Source organism: Euphorbia lathyris, chromosome 9, assembly GCF_963576675.1.
Source record: "Euphorbia lathyris chromosome 9, ddEupLath1.1, whole genome shotgun sequence".
Lineage (NCBI taxonomy): Eukaryota > Viridiplantae > Streptophyta > Magnoliopsida > Malpighiales > Euphorbiaceae > Euphorbia > Euphorbia lathyris.
This window is the reverse complement of record NC_088918.1, coordinates 5,919,112-5,937,351: the sequence shown is the minus strand read 5'-3', so window position 1 is coordinate 5,937,351 and position 18,240 is coordinate 5,919,112. Positions and strand designations below refer to the sequence as shown.

The following is an 18,240-nucleotide window of genomic DNA, read 5'->3' as shown; positions in this document are numbered from 1 at the left end:
GGGAATTGAGGAAAATATGGTAGTGGATAGGACGGAGTGGAGGGAGCGAATCTGTGTCGCTGACACGACTTGATTTTCACGGTTTTATATGATGGTTCATGTTAGCCGACCCCGAATCATTTCGGGACTAAGGCTTTGTTGTTGTTGTTGTTGTTGTTGTTAAGAATCTTACACATAATATAGCTTAATTTTGAAAAGTTTTACGTTTGTACTTAAAAATTGGTTCTTGACGACTCTGATTATAACACGTATATATACGAAAAAAATTTAAACGAGTTCAATTGAGAAAAAAAATTTTACAAACCACGTGTAAAATCGGCCTTCAACCAAACAATCATGTATTCACCACTGAGACCAAGCTCATGTGCACGACTTCTTAAGGTGCTTAACTCTTGTTTCACCATTTTAATTGAGAAATGCTACTATGGTCCCGGTTCATTGGACCTTGTCAATAAAAACATGACAATTGTGCACTTTCTTTCCTTACACCAATTAATCATTTCCCAATAAGGTAGCATGATTTTCTTTTTTCCTTGGTTAGGTCCATTGCACCATGGAAGTTCTCATTTTAATCTCCCCAATCCACATTCTCTGATTTTTGTCTCTAAATCATAAGAATTAGGGATTAAGAGTAAGCAAAAGGGGTTATTGCTTTATAATTTGGTAAATTAAATTCACTTATATATAAAAATCATTATTTCTGTTTATTTAAAGTTAAAAAAAAAATTCTACCAAAAAAAAAAGTTAAAAAAAAATTGTTCAAATACATATGTCATGCTAACGTCACAATTACGCCAAATTAACATTAATTGAAAACAAAACCTTTAATTCCCTGAAAAAACAACAATAAATGAGTAATTGTAATTAACTTGGTATTGCAAAATCTGGCAACAGTAAAGGAAATTTGTTAATCATATTGATCCTACATTAAATTTGTGAGTGAGCAACAGTAAGAAATTGATTTTAATTAGAGCAGTCCAATTTAATTTTAAATATTTATTAAAAAATTCATCCCAATGTATATTAAAAAAGTGCCAACCAAGATTTCACTATCAGATTCATGTATATTAAAATGTCAAACCATGTATTAAAAATGCCAACTAAGATTTATTTTGAATGATTATTCCATTATCCTTATTATTAATTTGAATGAGGTAATAATTCCATTAACCCTTTAATTCTCATTAAAAATAAAAAGCTCCTAACTATTACATTTATATTCTAATGTCTAGGTTGTTCATCAAGTAAACTTGGTGGCTAAGGAAAAGAAATAACAAGTGTCCTACTTTGGACCATTGATCTTAAGGGTTTAAGATTAATGGAGGAGATGCATTTGTGGAGTGATCAAGTGTGCCAAGGAGCATGATGTGTTGATGAAGCTCTTCTAGAATATACTACAGTTTCGGAAAGGACGAAACTGCCCCTAGCATATGCAAAAAGACGCATGTGCCCCTGGATGATTGATTCTTGCGTATAGAAAGACTTAAAGTCTTTTACTTCTTCTGTACTTGCCCATTTACTCATTTCTTGTTACGAGAATGGAAACCCAAACGTTTCTTCTTCCTCTTCTCTCTCAAGTTCGAAAACTTGCTCCTTCTTCCTATTGTAACTTGTAATTTTGCATCTAAATCTTCAATACTCCCCCTCAAACTAGACTTGGTATTGATTCTTCAAGCCTAGTTTGCTTAATAGAAATCGCAACTGTGGTGCATGTTGCGCCTTTGTGAACAAATCTGCGAGCTGTAGAGCCGACGGGATGGGCATGAGTCGGATGAAGCCTGCTTGAACTCTTTCGCGGACAACGTGACAATCGATGTCTATATGTTTCGTTCTCTCATGAAAAACGGGATTCTGGGCAATATGCATGGCCGATATGTTGTCGCAGAAGAGGAGAGAAGCTGATTCTGGCGGTGAATGGAGATCCCAGAGGAGATTCGTGAGCCAATGGAGCTCGCAGGAGGTGGACGCCATGGCGCGGTACTCCGCCTCCGACGAAGAACGTGATACCGTGTTTTGCTTCTTTGATCTCCGTGAGATCAAGGCGGATCCGAGGAAAACCTCATATCCGGTCACTGATCTTCTTGTTTCTGTGCAAGTTCCCCAATCGGAATCCGTAAAGGCCTGTAATTAGAGATCGTTGAGTACCGGGAAGAAAAGCCCTAAGCCTATCGTCCCCTTGAGGTAACGTAACACCCTCTGAGCTTTATTTTGGTCATCCGTTGTTGGTTGCACAAGATGTTGTGATAACTGGTTTACTATGAAGGAAAGGTCTGGTCTTGTATGCGTAAGATATAATAATTTGCCAATAAGTTGTCTGTATGATGTGTTGTTTGGTAGTAATGTCTCATTTTGACTTGGCTTATGATTTGGTAATGCTGGGGATGAGGCTGGTTTACAGTCGACGTACCCCATCTCTTGCAACAGCTCTAATGTATATTTTCTCTGTGACATGTGGAGGCCATGCTTGCTGCGAGAAAATTCAAAACCAAGAAAGTATTGGATGGTGCCCATGTCTTTGATACTGAAGGTGTCGTTTAGGTGCCCCTTGACCTGAGAAATGGCATGCATGTCACTTCCTGCCAATATAACATCATCAACATACACTAAAATGGTTGTCGTGTGGCCTGCTTCCCTTTTGGTAAACAAGGATGGGTCTGCAACAGACTGTGTAAACCCAATCTGTTTGATGGTTGCTGTGAATTTAGCGTTCCACTGCCGTCCAGTTTGCCGGAGCCCATACAAAGCTTTGTTGAGTTTGCAAACTTGTCTGCTGTGTTGTTGTTCAATCCCTGGAGGCAGGGCCATGTAGACGTCTTCGCTCAAATCTCCATGTAAGTAAGCGTTGTCTATGTCTAGTTGGTGTATGTGCCAATCTTTGTTCACTGCCAAGGTCAGAAGCATTCTAATAGTCATAAATTTTGCAACAGGTGCGAAGGTGGCTGTGAAGTCAACTCCCTCCTGTTGAGTATACCCCTTTGCCACGAGCCTAGCCTTATATCTTGCGATGCTCCCATCCGCCTTATGCTTAATTTTGTAGACCCATCAGCATCCTATGGGCCGCTTTCCCTCAGGTAAGGTAACTAGGCCCCATGTTTGGTTAGATTCCAGAGCCGCAAGCTCATTATCCATAGCTTTAATCCAGTTAGGATCTAACTTAGCCTCTTGATATGATGCAGGTTCCTTGTGGCAAGCAAGGTTAAGAGAGAAAATTCTCTTAGCCGGTGAGAGTTTCCGGTATGAAAGATGCTTGGAAAGATCATGCGGAGAATTTGTTAGGCAAAGCAATGATGATCCTTGAGCCAAGGCTAAATGATAGTCTCTCAGATAAGTTGGCGCCCGACTGGTTCTCTGTGGTCTTTCCCTGATTGCCTGATTATTTGTGAACTGTGTTTCTGTGGGCTCATGATTTTCTGTCTGTGTTGCATCTACATGTTGCATGATGTTTTGAATCTCTGTTTGTGTTTCTGTGTCTGAGGTCTCATCCTCATCGTCTGTCATGGATGCAATGTGTAGAGAGTCTAGCTCTTCTTCACTACAGAAATTCTCTGTTCCTTGTTTGGCTTCCAAAAAAGGAAAGCATTGTTCAAAAAACCTGACATGCCTGGAAAAGAAAAACATATTAGTGTTTAAATTTAGGAGTTTAAACCCCTTTGTACCGAGTCGATATCCCATGAAAACGCATTTGATTGCCCTTTCAATGAATTTGCTCTTGTGTCTATCCAGTGATGATGCATAAGCTAAACACCCGAATATCTTGAGGTCCTCTGTGTTGCTTTTCTCCCCATACACCCTTTGGTAAGGTGTCTGCCCTAGGATTGGTGCCGAAGGCAACCTGTTTATGAGATAGACTGCATGACTGACGGCCTCTGGCCAGAATTCCTTGGGCAATGAACTTTGAAACATGAGGGCCCTCGTAGTGTTAATAATGTCTAGATGCTTTCTCTCCACTCTTCCATTCTGTTGTGGTGTCTCTGGGCATGATGTATGATGAATGATTCCTTTTTCGGTGTAGAAATCCCTCATGATGAACTCAGGGCCATTGTCCATTCTAATAATCTTCACATCTTTGTTAAACTGTCGCTTAACGTATGTGCAGAACTATTGTAATGTTGTTCTTGCTTCCCCCTTTGTTTGCATTAATGTTACCCATGTATACCTGCTATGGTCATCGAGTATGGTTAGAAAATAACGATTGCTAGAGTGTGATTCTATTGCCGGGCCCCATATGTCTGCGTGTATTAAATCAAAGCATTGTTTTGCTATGGTATGGCTGTTTGAGAATGGGATTTTTTTCTGTTTAGCTTTTTGGCAAATGTCACATGGCATTCCTTTAGATGAATCAAAGTCATTACAAGGTAAGTTGAGGCCCTTCATCCTCTCGTAGGAGGGATGGCCAAAACGCTGATGCCATACATTTGCTTTTATTGAAAAAACAGAACTACTAGGCAATGGATAATCTAAATAATAAAGGCCTTCACGCTCTCTAGCCAAGCCAATCCTCTTCCCACTTGTTGTGTCCTGTATCACACACACAGACCCGGTTATCACGATGCATAATTCACCAGTATCAAGTAGTTTACTAGTTGATATGAGGTTGTAATCAAAAGCAGGTATGCATAGAACATTGTGCAAGACAAGTTGCGGACTTAGAACCACAGTACCAACATGCTCTGCCTTAACCTTTTCACCGTTAGGCAGATTTACCCAACATTTGTCTATTTTCGTGCATGAGGAATATAATTTTGTGTCACAAATGATGTGGTCCGTAGCCCCAGTGTCTATTATCCAACATGATGGGGCAAGATTAGGGTTTAGGCGTTTACCAGAACTGTCTCCCTTAACAAAGGTGTTGACGCTGCTGCCTGAGGCTGGGGCCTTCCCTGAATGGCTCAGTGGCAATAGGGCAACAAGCATCTGGTACTGGTCTTTGGTTAGAGTGAATGGTTCTGCGTTTGTCTGCCTATTGTCCTCTTCGCCCGAGTCCCCGTTATCTCTGCCCTGATTAATTGCTGAGTTGGCCTTGGGTTGGTTAGTTCTGAAGAGACCTCCTTTGTTTCTATTTCCATAGTTTGGTGGGTAACCATGTTTCTTGAAGCAGATATCTTCAGTGTGTCCTGTATTTCCACAAAAAGTGCACAAGGATGTATTTTTGCCATTTTTCTTGTTTGCATACCTCGGGTTGTTGCGGTTACCATTTTGCCTTCCTTGTGTAAAGCCTGCAAACGGATTTCCTTCATTTCCCTCTGTTTGCTTGACAGGTACAAAGCCAATCTTCCGTTCATGTTGAGTGGATAATGCGTAGACCTTGTTGAGTGATGGCAAAGGCTCCATGAGGAGTATCTGGGAGCATATGGTGGAATAGGATTCATTCAATCCTTGCAAGAATGTGATAACTTGATCCGCGTCCTGTTGATCTCTCAAGGTTTTGAAGGCGCCGCAACCACACGCCGTCCGACAGGTATAGTGTGGCATAGGTCGTAGGTTCAATAACTCGTCATAGAGTATTTTTAGATTGGTGTAATACTCAGTGACACTTCCATTACCTTGTTTAAGGCTGTGGATTTCACGTCGAAGCTCCAGAATCCTTAAGGAGTCTGCCTGAGCAAAGCGCTCCTTCAGATCCGCCCATATCTGCTCTGCCTTCTCCAGCCACATTACGCTACGAGCAATGGATGGTGAGATAGCATGGTTTATCCACGAGATAACCATATTGTTGCATCTCTCCCATTGGTTGTACATCGGATCATCCAAAGCTGGTGCCTTGATGGTTCCATCAACAAATGCAAACTTGTTTTTGGACATAAGAGCAACCTTGACGGCTCGAGACCATTGGTGGTAGTTAGGCCCGGAGAGTTCTTGTGAGACGAGGGATAACGCCGGAGTTTCATTCGGCGGAAGATGGTAGGGGCTGCCGGTATTGATTACGGGGACAGCCATTGAAGTTTACTCAAGGATAAACTTCAGTTTTGCTCTGATACCATATTAATTTGAATGAGGTAATAATTCCATTGACCCTTTAATTCTCATTAAAAATAAAAAGCTCCTAACTATTACATTTATATTCTAATGTCTAGGTTGTTCATCAAGTAAACTTGGTGGCTAAGGAAAAGAAATAACAAGTGTCCTACTTTGGACCATTGATCTTAAGGGTTTAAGATTAATGGAGGAGATGCATTTGTGGATTGATCAAGTGTGCCAAGGAGCATGATGTGTTGATGAAGCTCTTCTAGAATATACTACAGTTTTGGAAAGGACGAAACTGCCCCAAGCATATGCGAAAAGACGCATGTGCCCTTGGATGATTGATTCTTGCGTGTAGAAAGACTTAAAGTCTTTTACTTCTTCTGTACTTGCCCATTTACTCATTTCTTATTACGAGAATGGAAACCCAAACGTTTCTTCTTCCTCTTCTCTCTCAAGTTCGAAAACTTGCTCCTTCTTCCTACTGTAACTTGTAATTTTGCATCTAAATCTTCAATACTTATAAATACAATGGTAATTATCCGAACCAAAAACACAGACACAAAAAAAAACTTTCCTGAATTTTTTGAATTTCTCTTAGGAAAAGAAATGAGAAAAAAGGTGAAACTTGCCTTCATAGAAAATGATTCACCCCGAAAATCAACATTCAACAAGAGGAAGAAGGGTTTACTGAAGAAGATCACTGAATTAACTACTCTCTGCGACATTCCCGCCTGTGCAATTATTTTCAGCCCTTATGATTCTCGACCTGAGGTTTGGCCTTCGGCCCACCATGTTCAACGAGTTGTTTCTCACTACAGAATGATGCCGGTGTTGGGGTTTTGTGTCCTATAGTCAATTGTTGCAGGATACAAACTTATTGTAAATGAATTGTTCTTTATATCATTTGTTTCAATGAGATATATGTTTTATAACTATATAAAGGCAATCCCTTTTAAGCACTAAATAAAGTCTAATAAAAGGAAATCCGTAAGTTTGTTTAAAGTGATTATAAAGTGTTCATACAAGCATGAAGTGAGACAAAACTTTATAATAAACTAATAAACTTAAAACCACCCCAAGTCAAGTGATATATTTAGGATTGATATATCACAGTTGAGACTTGTATGTAACATTGTCTTCTGTCCGATAGAAAGCTGATCTCACAAGCTTCACATATATAGATATCTGGACAGTTACATAGATCCGGTGAAACGTTGTTCATTAGGATTGGGGATCCGACTTGAGATAACAGGATGGGTAGATTCATCCTTGTCAACTGTTCATCTCATTGGTATTAATAGGTATAACTAATCCTCAGACTCAAAGGAATGTTAATTGGTCATCCTGAATTACTGAATGTGAGACTTTGATCCTGTGGTCCTACGATCCTTAACAGAGATGACTCTGGGGTGTGAACTACAAAGGTTGGGTGTCACAGGAAGTAATTTCAGGTAGTTATACATTGGATTTAGCATTTATCACTCCCGATTAATGGGAGATACATCCAAGGATCGCTTGTGGAAGACTTGACTCTAAACCCTTGCAAGGTGATAGCTTAAGAGTAGAAATACAGATTTCACTTAACCTATCTTTTTGAGTTGACTCGGCCAATAACAAGTAAAACGAACGTCTCGCTATATGTGACTTGACATTACCCATAGTCATATGATTCAGTTCAAGGATGTAGTTGATAAAGGATCGTATTATACCGTAACTAATACGGAAGGGTTAACGATAGAATCAACCTGTCTTCTTAACGGACTCTGGGGGAATGATTACGGACTTGCTAATAACATACTATGTACATCATTCCGTTATGCAAGGGATTAAATATAATTCTTGAAGAAATTAATTTAATAGGTTGCATACGGCCAGAAGTAGTAAGGACCTAATGGATCACACATAAGACTTGGAACCAAAAGAGAGATGGATATGATTAATAGATGGAAGCCCAATTAAGCCCAGTAAGGCCCAAATACTAGGAGGGGGGCGAAATTTATATATGTTAGTAAGGAATTAATTTTATTCCATTAATCCTAATTAGATTAGGATTATGAATTAAATTAATTAAGAGATAATTAAGTTAGGAGTTTTAATTAGATTAATATACTCCTATTATTATCCAATTAGGTTATTTATTATTATCCTAAATGTATTTGATATATTATAAGATAATAATTAGGAATCCTATTCCGAATGGAATTCCTATTAAGTAACCTATTCCTATCTAACTAGGGTTTAGATACAAGCTAATATATATACCCCTTCTCTTAATGAATTTCGACTAAGCCTATATCCCTCCCCTTAAGTGATTTTCGAAATTGCTTAATTAAGAGAGAAAAAGAATTCTATTCCCAAGTTCGTGGACAAGAATTAATTCGGCATTCCATCGATTGATTAATCTTATTCATCCCTCTTTCTCTTTGATCTTGTGTTGGTTTATTAGAGGCAATCTATTTTGGTTGCATCTCATAAGGGTTGATTTCATCTTAGCCTCACCGTATTAAACTTTGTGGTTGGAATCTCGGAGAAGAATTGTGGGCGCTTCTTTAACAACGGTAGATTGTTCATCGAAAAGTATTCCTTCTTATCCCTCTTTATATGAAATAACGATTAACGGATCCTATGGTTAAAAGGAAGTAGGCTAAAATTTTTATATTTCCGCTGCTATACCTTAGCCTTAATTTCCTTCAGTGGTATCAAAGCCAGGTTAAATCCGTTATTTCATATATGAAAATATAGAAGTTTTCAATAGGATTGAATATATATTTATGGTTAGGATTAATTGACAAATAGTATTGATTGATTAATTCTAAAGATAAATAAAGTTTTGATTAATTGTTAATTAAAACTGATTATGCTTATGTTCCTAATTATTTCGATTGATAATCATTATAACAAAATCTATTAGTTTTATAGTTAGGTTGATAAAATTAGTTTTATTAATTCTAAATGATAAAACGGAAATCTATTGTAGATTATCCTATTTCTGAAAACCATTTCAAAATTATTTTAGAACTGATATATATATATATAAATATATATATATATATATATATATATATATATATATATATATATATATTTAATATAAAAAAAAAATATGACAGCAGCCCGAGTCGCGCCTCACGGCGCGACTGGCCGCTGTCACGCGGCTGCTGCCGCAAGGCGGCAGTGCCCCGCATGCCCTAAGGGCTGCTGCTAATCGGCAGCAGCCCGCCCTCGGGCCCGGCCCGATACCCACTTGATTTTAAAATAGGTTTAAAATCGTTTTATGTTAAATGTATATATATGTTTCAGAAATTAATAGTTTTCTGTTTTGATTATCGAATGAATAATTCGTTTAAATGTTTGTTTTTACAAATATGTAAATCAAAGTGTTAAATGAATTAAAATCAAAATAAATGGGACGAGCATAATCAACGTTTTATATGGTTATATTAATCTAAGGATTAATATAAAGATACAAAACGATTAGAAGTAAAATTGGATGAAAGTTAATTTGACGAGTTAATGTGATTAACCTAAATATTACATAAGCCGGTTATGTAATTAACCCATTAAATTTATTTAATTGAGTCTATGCATGTTTGGAGTTATGGACATATTTGGACCCTCTTTTAGTCTTTTGGTATTTTTGAAATAGGGCCTGCGCGTCCAGCCTTTCTACTATCTATTGTAATTTCTCCTCTCATCTGATTCCCTTCAATTCAATTGAAGTTTTCTTATAGTAGTATAGAAATTAATATGTAATTTCAAGGCGTCATGGAGAAGACGGAGGACCTAAAGAGAAATATGTAATAGTTAGTATTTCCTTAGGTTTGGCCTTTTATTCCGTCTCTGGCTCGACAGAATAATTTAGATAATGTGTCCATAACGCCAATGTATGTGAATGTATGTATGTCTGATGTATGCTAAATCAAATCAAGACTAAGTTAGATTATGAGACTTAAATAAAATCCTTCATTAAAAAGTTAAGTAAATAAGTAAGTTATTAAAATCGGTTGCCCCTCCCTAATATTATAATTCAGCCGGCAGTACTGGAGGCCTTTGGGTTGTTGAGTAAACTCAAGCTCGGGGTCTTATGGTAACACCTGAATTATCGAAAATCAGTTTTCATGAATATGGGGTAATACTTAAATTAGATTATGATAATTGGATGAGTAAACTCATGTTGTCATAAACTAATGGGCAAAACGGTTGGGATTAATATGAATAGCATATTAGTTACTAATGTGGTTAGTAACCCAATAACCTAGGAATCACATTAGAGATGTGATTGATTATATGAATCTACCTAATGAATGAGACTAGCTTGTTGAGTAAACTCAAGGCGAAATCTCAGGAGTTAGGATCCTAGCTCACTAAAGGATTTGTGAAATTCTTCGAATTAATACGGAGGGTTATTAATTTGGCAAAATAGTGGGAGCAATCTGAAATAAATTAAAAGGCCTATAATTTTAGATTGTTAAACTTTAAAGCAAATGAATGACATACGTTTACTCTTTCTCACTCTCAGGTTTTGTTTAAACACACACTCTTAAAATCATGACTAAAACCAATCTGCAAAACATCCTTACCGATAACAAATTGAATGGTTCAAACTTCACCGACTGGTATCGTAACCTCAAAATTGTTTTGAAGTTCGAGAAAATTGGGTATGTACTTGATACATCGATACCCCCTGTCCCTGAAGATGATGCTCCCATCGAGGAAATTGATGCTTATCAGAAGCATAAGGCTGATGATGATCATGCCGCTTGCATCATACTTGCATCGATGACATCAGAATTACAAAGGCAACATGAGGAGATGAATGCCTATTCCATCATCATGCACCTAAAGGAATTGTTTGGGAAACAAACCAGGTGCGAACGCTACGAGATATCAAAACTGTTATATCGTTACAGGATGCAAGAGGGCACATCTGTCATGACACATTGTGTCAAGATGATAGGCTATATTACCAAACTTTCTAGTATTGGATTTGTGATGGACAACGAATTAAGTACCGACTTGGTTCTTCAGTCCCTCCCAGAGAGTTATTTACAGTTCATCATGAACTACCAAATGAATGACTTGCAAACCTCTCTTGAAGAGCTTGCAAACATGCTCAAATCAGTTGAGCCCAATATGAAGAAAGACAAGGCCATACCGGCTCTTGTAATCGAGGGATCGAGGAAAAGAAAAGGGAAATTTCCCAATTCTAAACATCCCAAGAAAGGTAAGAAAGATGTGTCCAAGGGAAAGGAAGTTAAGAAGCCCAAAGGAGAGTGCCACTTCTGTGGTAAAGACGGGCATTGGAAGAGAAACTGCAAGGAGTATCTAGCCACCCTCAAGAAGGGAAAAGGCGTGCTTCTTCATCTGGTATGTTCTATATTGAAATAAATACGGTTTCATTGTCTGAATCTTGGGTACTTGATACCGGATGTGGATCTCATATTTGTACAAATATGCAGGAGCTAAAACAGACTAAGGAACTAAAGAAAGGAAGCATAAACTTGCGAGTGGGAAATGGAGCAAGAGTTGCCGCCCTCGCAATTGGAGATTATGTTTTACTTTTTCCCTCTGGGCTTGTAATAGAATTAAGGAATTGTTTATACGTTCCTGAGATGTCTCGTAACATTATTTCTATTAGCCGTCTCGTTGACGACGGTTTTCATATTTCAATAAAGAACAATAGTTGCAATTTTTATAAAGATTCGATCTTTTATTTTTCAGGAATATCACAAAATGGGATTTATGTGTTAGATGATAAAACTCCTGTTTTTGCAATTGATACCAAAAGACATAAGCTAGATAATTCAACTTACTTGTGGCATTGTCGTTTAGGCCAAACAAGAGACGCATGCTAAAGCTACATTCAGATGGGCTTATAGATCCAATCGATTCTGAATCATTGGAAACATGCGAATCATGTTTAAAAGGTAAAATGACAAAGACACCCTTTAGCAATAAAGGTGAGCGTGTATCAGACACTCTAGGACTCATTCATTCAGATGTATGTGGTCCTATGTCAGTCCAAACAAGAGGAGGATTCAGATACTTCATTAGCTTCATAGATGATCATACTCGCTATGGTTATATCTACTTGATGAGGCACAAATCAGAAGCTTTTGACAAGTTCAAATGCTTCAAGAATGAAGTGGAAAATCAATTAGGAAAGAAAATAAAAACACTTCGATCTGATCGAGGTGGCGAATATCTTTCTGATGATTTTCTGAATTATCTAACTGAATGTGGGATATGCTCACAATGGACACCTCCCTATACGCCACAACACAATGGTGTATCCGAGAGGAGAAACCGTACCCTATTAGATATGGTACGATCCATGATGAGCATGGCCTTACTTCCAAAGACGTTCTGGGGCTATGCCTTAGAAACTGCCCTCTTCACCCTAAATCGAGTACCAACTAAATCCGTTAGTTCCACGCCATATGAATTGTTCGTTGGTAGGAAACCCGTGTTCTCTTTCATGAGAGTATAGGGTTGTTCAGCATATGTCAAACGCGTTGCGTCCGACAAATTAGATTCTAAATCTGATAAATGTTTCTTCATAGGATACCCTAAGGAAACTATGGGATATTACTTCTATCATCCAGATGATCAGAAAGTAATCGTATCCAAACACGCAACCTTCTTAGAGAAAGAGTTTCTCGAAGAAACAGACAAAAGGGAAGCGTGATTGATCTCGATGAAGTTCAAGAGGAAGAAACACCGACTGAAACAACGGAGGCGGTCGAGGTACCCGAAGAAGTCCCATTAGATGAGACTCCAGTGGCACCTATTCGTAGATCACGAAGAGTTCGTGAACTCCCAGTTGGATATGGTTTTCTAGTGGGAGATGATGACGAGGTTCCCGTGTTAGACGACGAACCCGAAAACTACGAAGAGGCTCTTACTAGTCCAGATTCTAAAGCATGGCTTGAGGCCATGGATTCTGAAATGGATTCCATATATACTAACCAAGTTTGGACTTTGGTTGATCCACCCGAAGGGATAAAACCCATTGGGTGCAGATGGATCTTCAAAAAGAAGACTGACATGGATGGAAAGGTTAGCACCTATAAGGCTAGGTTGGTAGCGAAAGGATATCGTCAAAAACAAGGTGTTGATTATGACGAAACCTTCTCTCCCGTTGCTATGTCCAAATCAATCAGAATCATGCTTGCAATTGCCGCTCATTTTGATTATGAGATTTGGCAAATGGATGTGAAAACAGCTTTCCTAAACGGAAACCTGCTTGAGGATGTATACATGATGCAACCTGAAGGTTTCATATCAAAGGATGCAAATAAAGTTTGCAAACTTCAGAGATCCATTTATGGACTCAAGCAAGCATCTAGAAGCTGGAACAAGCGTTTTGACGAAACCATAAAACAATTTGGTTTCGAACAAAATTGCGAAGAAGCTTGCATTTACAAGAAAGCAAGTGGGAGCTCTATAGCATTTCTCATACTATATGTGGACGATATACTGTTAATGGGAAATGACATTGCTCTATTACAGTCAGTGAAAATATGGTTATCTGGTAACTTCTCAATGAAAGACCTTGGTGAAGCAGCCTATATACTTGGTATAAAGATCTACAGAGATAGATCGCGTAGACTGCTTGGTCTTTCACAGGCTACATACATTGAAAAGGTGCTAAATCGGTTTAGCATACTTGAATCGAAACGAGGTAACTTACCCATGGTACATAGAGTAAAGTTAAACAATCATCAATGTCCTAAAACTGATGATGACAAACGACGCATGGCTGTAGTCCCGTACGCCAGCGCGATCGTTTCGATTATGTATGCTATGCTATGCACTAGACCCGACGTAGCGTTCGCGTTATCTGTAACGAGTCGTTACCAAGGGAATCCGGGAGACGAGCATTGGATTGCCGTAAAAAAAACATTCTTAAGTACTTGAGAAGAACTAAAGATATGTTTCTAGTGTACGGAGAAGGAGATCTGAAAATACAAGGATTTTCAGACGCTAGTCATCTCACAGATGAGAATGATTTTAAATCCCAATCAGGATACCTGTTTATCCTAAATGGGGGCGCGGTCAGTTGGAAAAGTTCCAAGCAGGGAAGCGTAGCTTTCTCTACGATCGAGTCAGAGTACATCGCTGCTGCGGAAGCAGCAAAGGAAGCAGTTTGGATTAGAAAGTTCATTACAGAACTAGGTGTGGTGCCTGACATTGTCAATCCCATTACTCTGTACTGTGATAACAATGGAGCCATTGCGCAAGCAAAGGAACCACGGTCTCATAATGCATCCAAGCACTACCTAAAGCGATACCACATCATAAGAGAGATTGTAGCTAGAGGAGATGTGAGAATAGAAAGAGTACCTACAGAGGACAACGTTGCAGATCCGTTGACAAAGCCTTTAACCCAGAAAGTACATGATCGTCATTTAACTTCTACTGGGATAAGTTTTAGAAACAATTGGCTTTAGTCCAAGTGGGAGTATGTTGGGGTTTTGTGTCCTATAGTCAATTGTTGCAGGATACAAACTTATTGTAAATGAATTGTTCTTTATATCATTTGTTTTAATGAGATATATGTTTTATAACTATATAAAGGCAATCCCTTTTAAGAACTAAATAAAGTCTAATAAAAGGAAATCCGTAAGTTTGTTTAAAGTGATTATAAAGTGTTCATACAAGCATGAAGTGAGACAAAACTTTATAATAAACTAATAAACTTAAAACCACCCCAAGTCAAGTGATATATTTAGGATTGATATATCACAGTTGAGACTTGTATGTAACAATGTCTTCTGTCCGACAGAAAGCTGATTTCACAAGCTTCACATATATAGATATCTGGACAGTTACATAGATCCGGTGAAACGTTGTTCATTAGGATTGGGGATCCGACTTGAGATAACAGGATGGGTAGATTCATCCTTGTCAACTGTTCATCTCATTGGTATTAATAGGTATAACTAATCCTCAGACTCAAAGGAATGTTAATTGGTCATCCTGAATTACTGAATGTGAGACTTTGATCCTGTGGTCCCACGATCCTTAACAGAGATGACTCTGGGGTGTGAACTGCAAAGGTTGGGTGTCACAGGAAGTAATTTCAGGGTAGTTATACATTGGATTGAGCATTTATCACTCCCGATTAATGGGAGATACATCGAAGGATCGCTTGTGGAAGACTTGACTCTAAACCCTTGCAAGGTGATAGCTTAAGAGTAGAAATACAGATTTCACTTAACCTATCTTTTTGAGTTGACTCGGCCAATAACAAGTAAAACGAACGTCTCGCTATATGTGACTTGACATTACCTATAGTCATAAGATTCAGTTCAAGGATGTAGTTGATAAAGGATCGTATTATACCGTAACTAATACGGAAGGGTTAACGACAGAATCAACCTGTCTTCTTAACGGACTCTAGAGGAATGATTACGGACTTGCCAATAACATACTATGTACATCATTCCGTTATGCAAGGGATTAAATATAATTCTTGAAGAAATTAATTTAATAGGTTGCATACGGCCAGAAGTAGTAAGGACCTAATGGATCACACATAAGACTTGGAACCAAAAGAGAGATGGATATGATTAATAGATGGAAGCCCAATTAAGCCCAGTAAGGCCCAAATACTAGGAGGGGGCCGAAATTTATATATGTTAGTAAGGAATTAATTTTATTCCATTAATCCTAATTAGATTAGGATTATGAATTAAATTAATTAAGAGATAATTAAGTTAGGAGTTTTAATTAGATTAATATACTCCTATTATTATCCAATTAGGTTATTTATTATTATCCTAAATGTATTTGATATATTATAAGATAATAATTAGGAATCCTATTCCGAATGGAATTCCTATTAAGTAACCTATTCCTATCTAACTAGGGTTTAGATACAAGCTAATATATATACCCCTTCTCTTAATGAATTTCGACTAAGCCTATATCCCTCCCCTTAAGTGATTTTCGAAATTGCTTAATTAAGAGAGAAAAAGAATTCTATTCCCCAAGTTCGTGGAGAAGAATTAATTCGGCATTCCATCGATTGATTAATCTTATTCATCTCTCTTTCTCTTTGATCTTGTGTTGGTTTATTAGAGGCAATCTATTTTGGTTGCATCTCATAAGGGTTGATTTCATCTTAGCCTCACCGTATTAAACTTTGTGGTTGGAATCTCAGAGAAGAATTGTGGGCGCTTCTTTAACAACGGTAGATTGTTCATCGAAAGGTATTCCTTCTTATCCCTCTTTATATGAAATAACGATTAACGGATCCTATGGTTAAAAGGAAGTAGGCTAAAATTTTTATATTTCCGCTGCTATACCTTAGCCTTAATTTCCTTCAGTCGGGAATGGAGCAAACAAAGAAAATGGTTAACCAAGATATTTTTCTCCGGCAAAGAATCAGCAAGGCAAATGAGAAGCTGATGAAGCTGAGACATGAGAACCGGGAAAGGGAGATAACTCAGGTGATGTTCCATACCCTCACCGGACAAAGCTTGATCTATTTAAACATTCTGGATTTGACTGATCTTGGATGGGTAATTGATCAAAACTTGAAGGAGATAATTAAAAAAATTGAAACCCTAACGGTTCATCCTCATGCGAGTGTTAGTAATAATAATTCTCACACCCAAGTGATTTCTGTGCCGGTGGAAGTGGCTGCAGCGGCTGTGGTTAAAGGGGGTGTTGGAGAGATGGTAGTGGTGGCAGAGCCCCTACAAACGGTGAGATTTGGGGGAAGTATGCAGAGGCAACAAGGGTTCATGGATTTGATTAACCCTCCAAATCAATTCCAGTTTGGTGGTGGAGACGCCGCTGGTGGTGGAGATGACATGTCGCTACCATTTTCTAATGAGGATCAGAATTATAATCTCTAGTCTAATGCTTTGTTTCAATATGGAGATTTGAACATTATTTGATCTTTACTTTTATTAGATTTACTGTTTGCGTGTGTGTTGTTTTAACCATTTTGGCACACATCAAATAAATTAATTATTCAATAAAAAGAAATTAATTATTAATCATTCTATTTTTGACTTTGGGAAATTTTTTAAAAGAATGTTTGGTATTTGATGGGATAGTGATAAAGATAAATATTGGGATAGAGTTAAAAATAAAAGATGGTGATAAAGTAAAAATAAGATAGTTAAAAATTATTATTTCATATTTGTTTTGTTGGAAATGAATAAGGATAAAATAATATATTTTACTATATTACATCTACTTAAACTACATATATTGATTTGAGGGCGAAAATAGACTTTTCAATCTCATTAAAATTGTAAGAGCTTATCTCACCTCTTATACCTCCCCCTCCTAGGTATAAGATTTCAAGGATAAGAAGTTTATCATTCCTTATCTCATTGCTCTATCCCTGTAACAAACATGAGATAGTTGACTCTTCAATTTTTTTATCCCTATCTCACATATTTATCCATCGTACCAAACACGTAATTTTGGATATAATGGCTATGCACACATGTCATGTTAACATTATGATTATGACAAAAATAATATTAATTAGAAAATGAATTAAAATTCTTATATACAGATAAGCAAAAGCAACATTAGAGATACTAAACTTCTATGTATATAATTTTCCTGTTTCCTAACTTATAAGTTATATACAAATAAGTAAACATGAATATATGTAATTTATGAAGAAAAATAATACATATTGTCTTTTTTTTATATAATTTTTTGTAATTTTTAGATATATGGATCTCTGAAAGCACGAACACCTTATCATTAGAATGCTTTTTAATAATAAAGGAGGTATCATTTGCCCGATGTAGAGACTCCCATATATCTAAATTAGTATCAGTTTTAAATATAATAAAAACAATGAAAGTTAGGATTTTGAGCATCCATCCCAGATTCTCTTAAACCCTATGTTAATAGGTTTTCATGGTTTCTTTTAAAGTTTGTCGTGTTCTGATTTTTCTAGATCAATCCAGTATAAAACCTAAAATTAGAAATATGTTTTTGTTGTTTCTAATTGATGAGTATTTATTGATTAATTATATGTACTTTGATTAATTTTAAATTAAATCAAAATTTTAAAATTTGATTGATTAGGATTGATATTGAAAATATTAATTGACAAATTAAAAATTCAATTTGATGTATTTCATTGATTAGGATTTTTGTTAATAGTTTTAATTTAGTTTAGAATTATGGGTAAAATTTCGTAAAACAACACATTTGTAACCGCAACACGAGTTTAGATCAGCTATTAAATGTAGCTGTGATTAAAATATTTTATGGAAGAGTTTTTCTTTCTGA

General features: G+C 37.1%; 1 protein-coding gene across 1 annotated transcript; it reads left to right on the top strand.

The window, feature by feature from the left end:
- The first annotated feature begins 6,570 nt into the window (after window positions 1-6,570).
- Window positions 6,571-16,832, top strand: LOC136207227 (agamous-like MADS-box protein AGL80). Its single transcript, XM_065998536.1, has 2 exons — window positions 6,571-6,792; window positions 16,299-16,832. The coding sequence occupies exons 1-2, from the start codon at window positions 6,571-6,573 to the stop codon at window positions 16,830-16,832; spliced, it is 756 nt and encodes a 251-aa protein (XP_065854608.1).
- The last annotated feature ends 1,408 nt before the right edge of the window (window positions 16,833-18,240 follow it).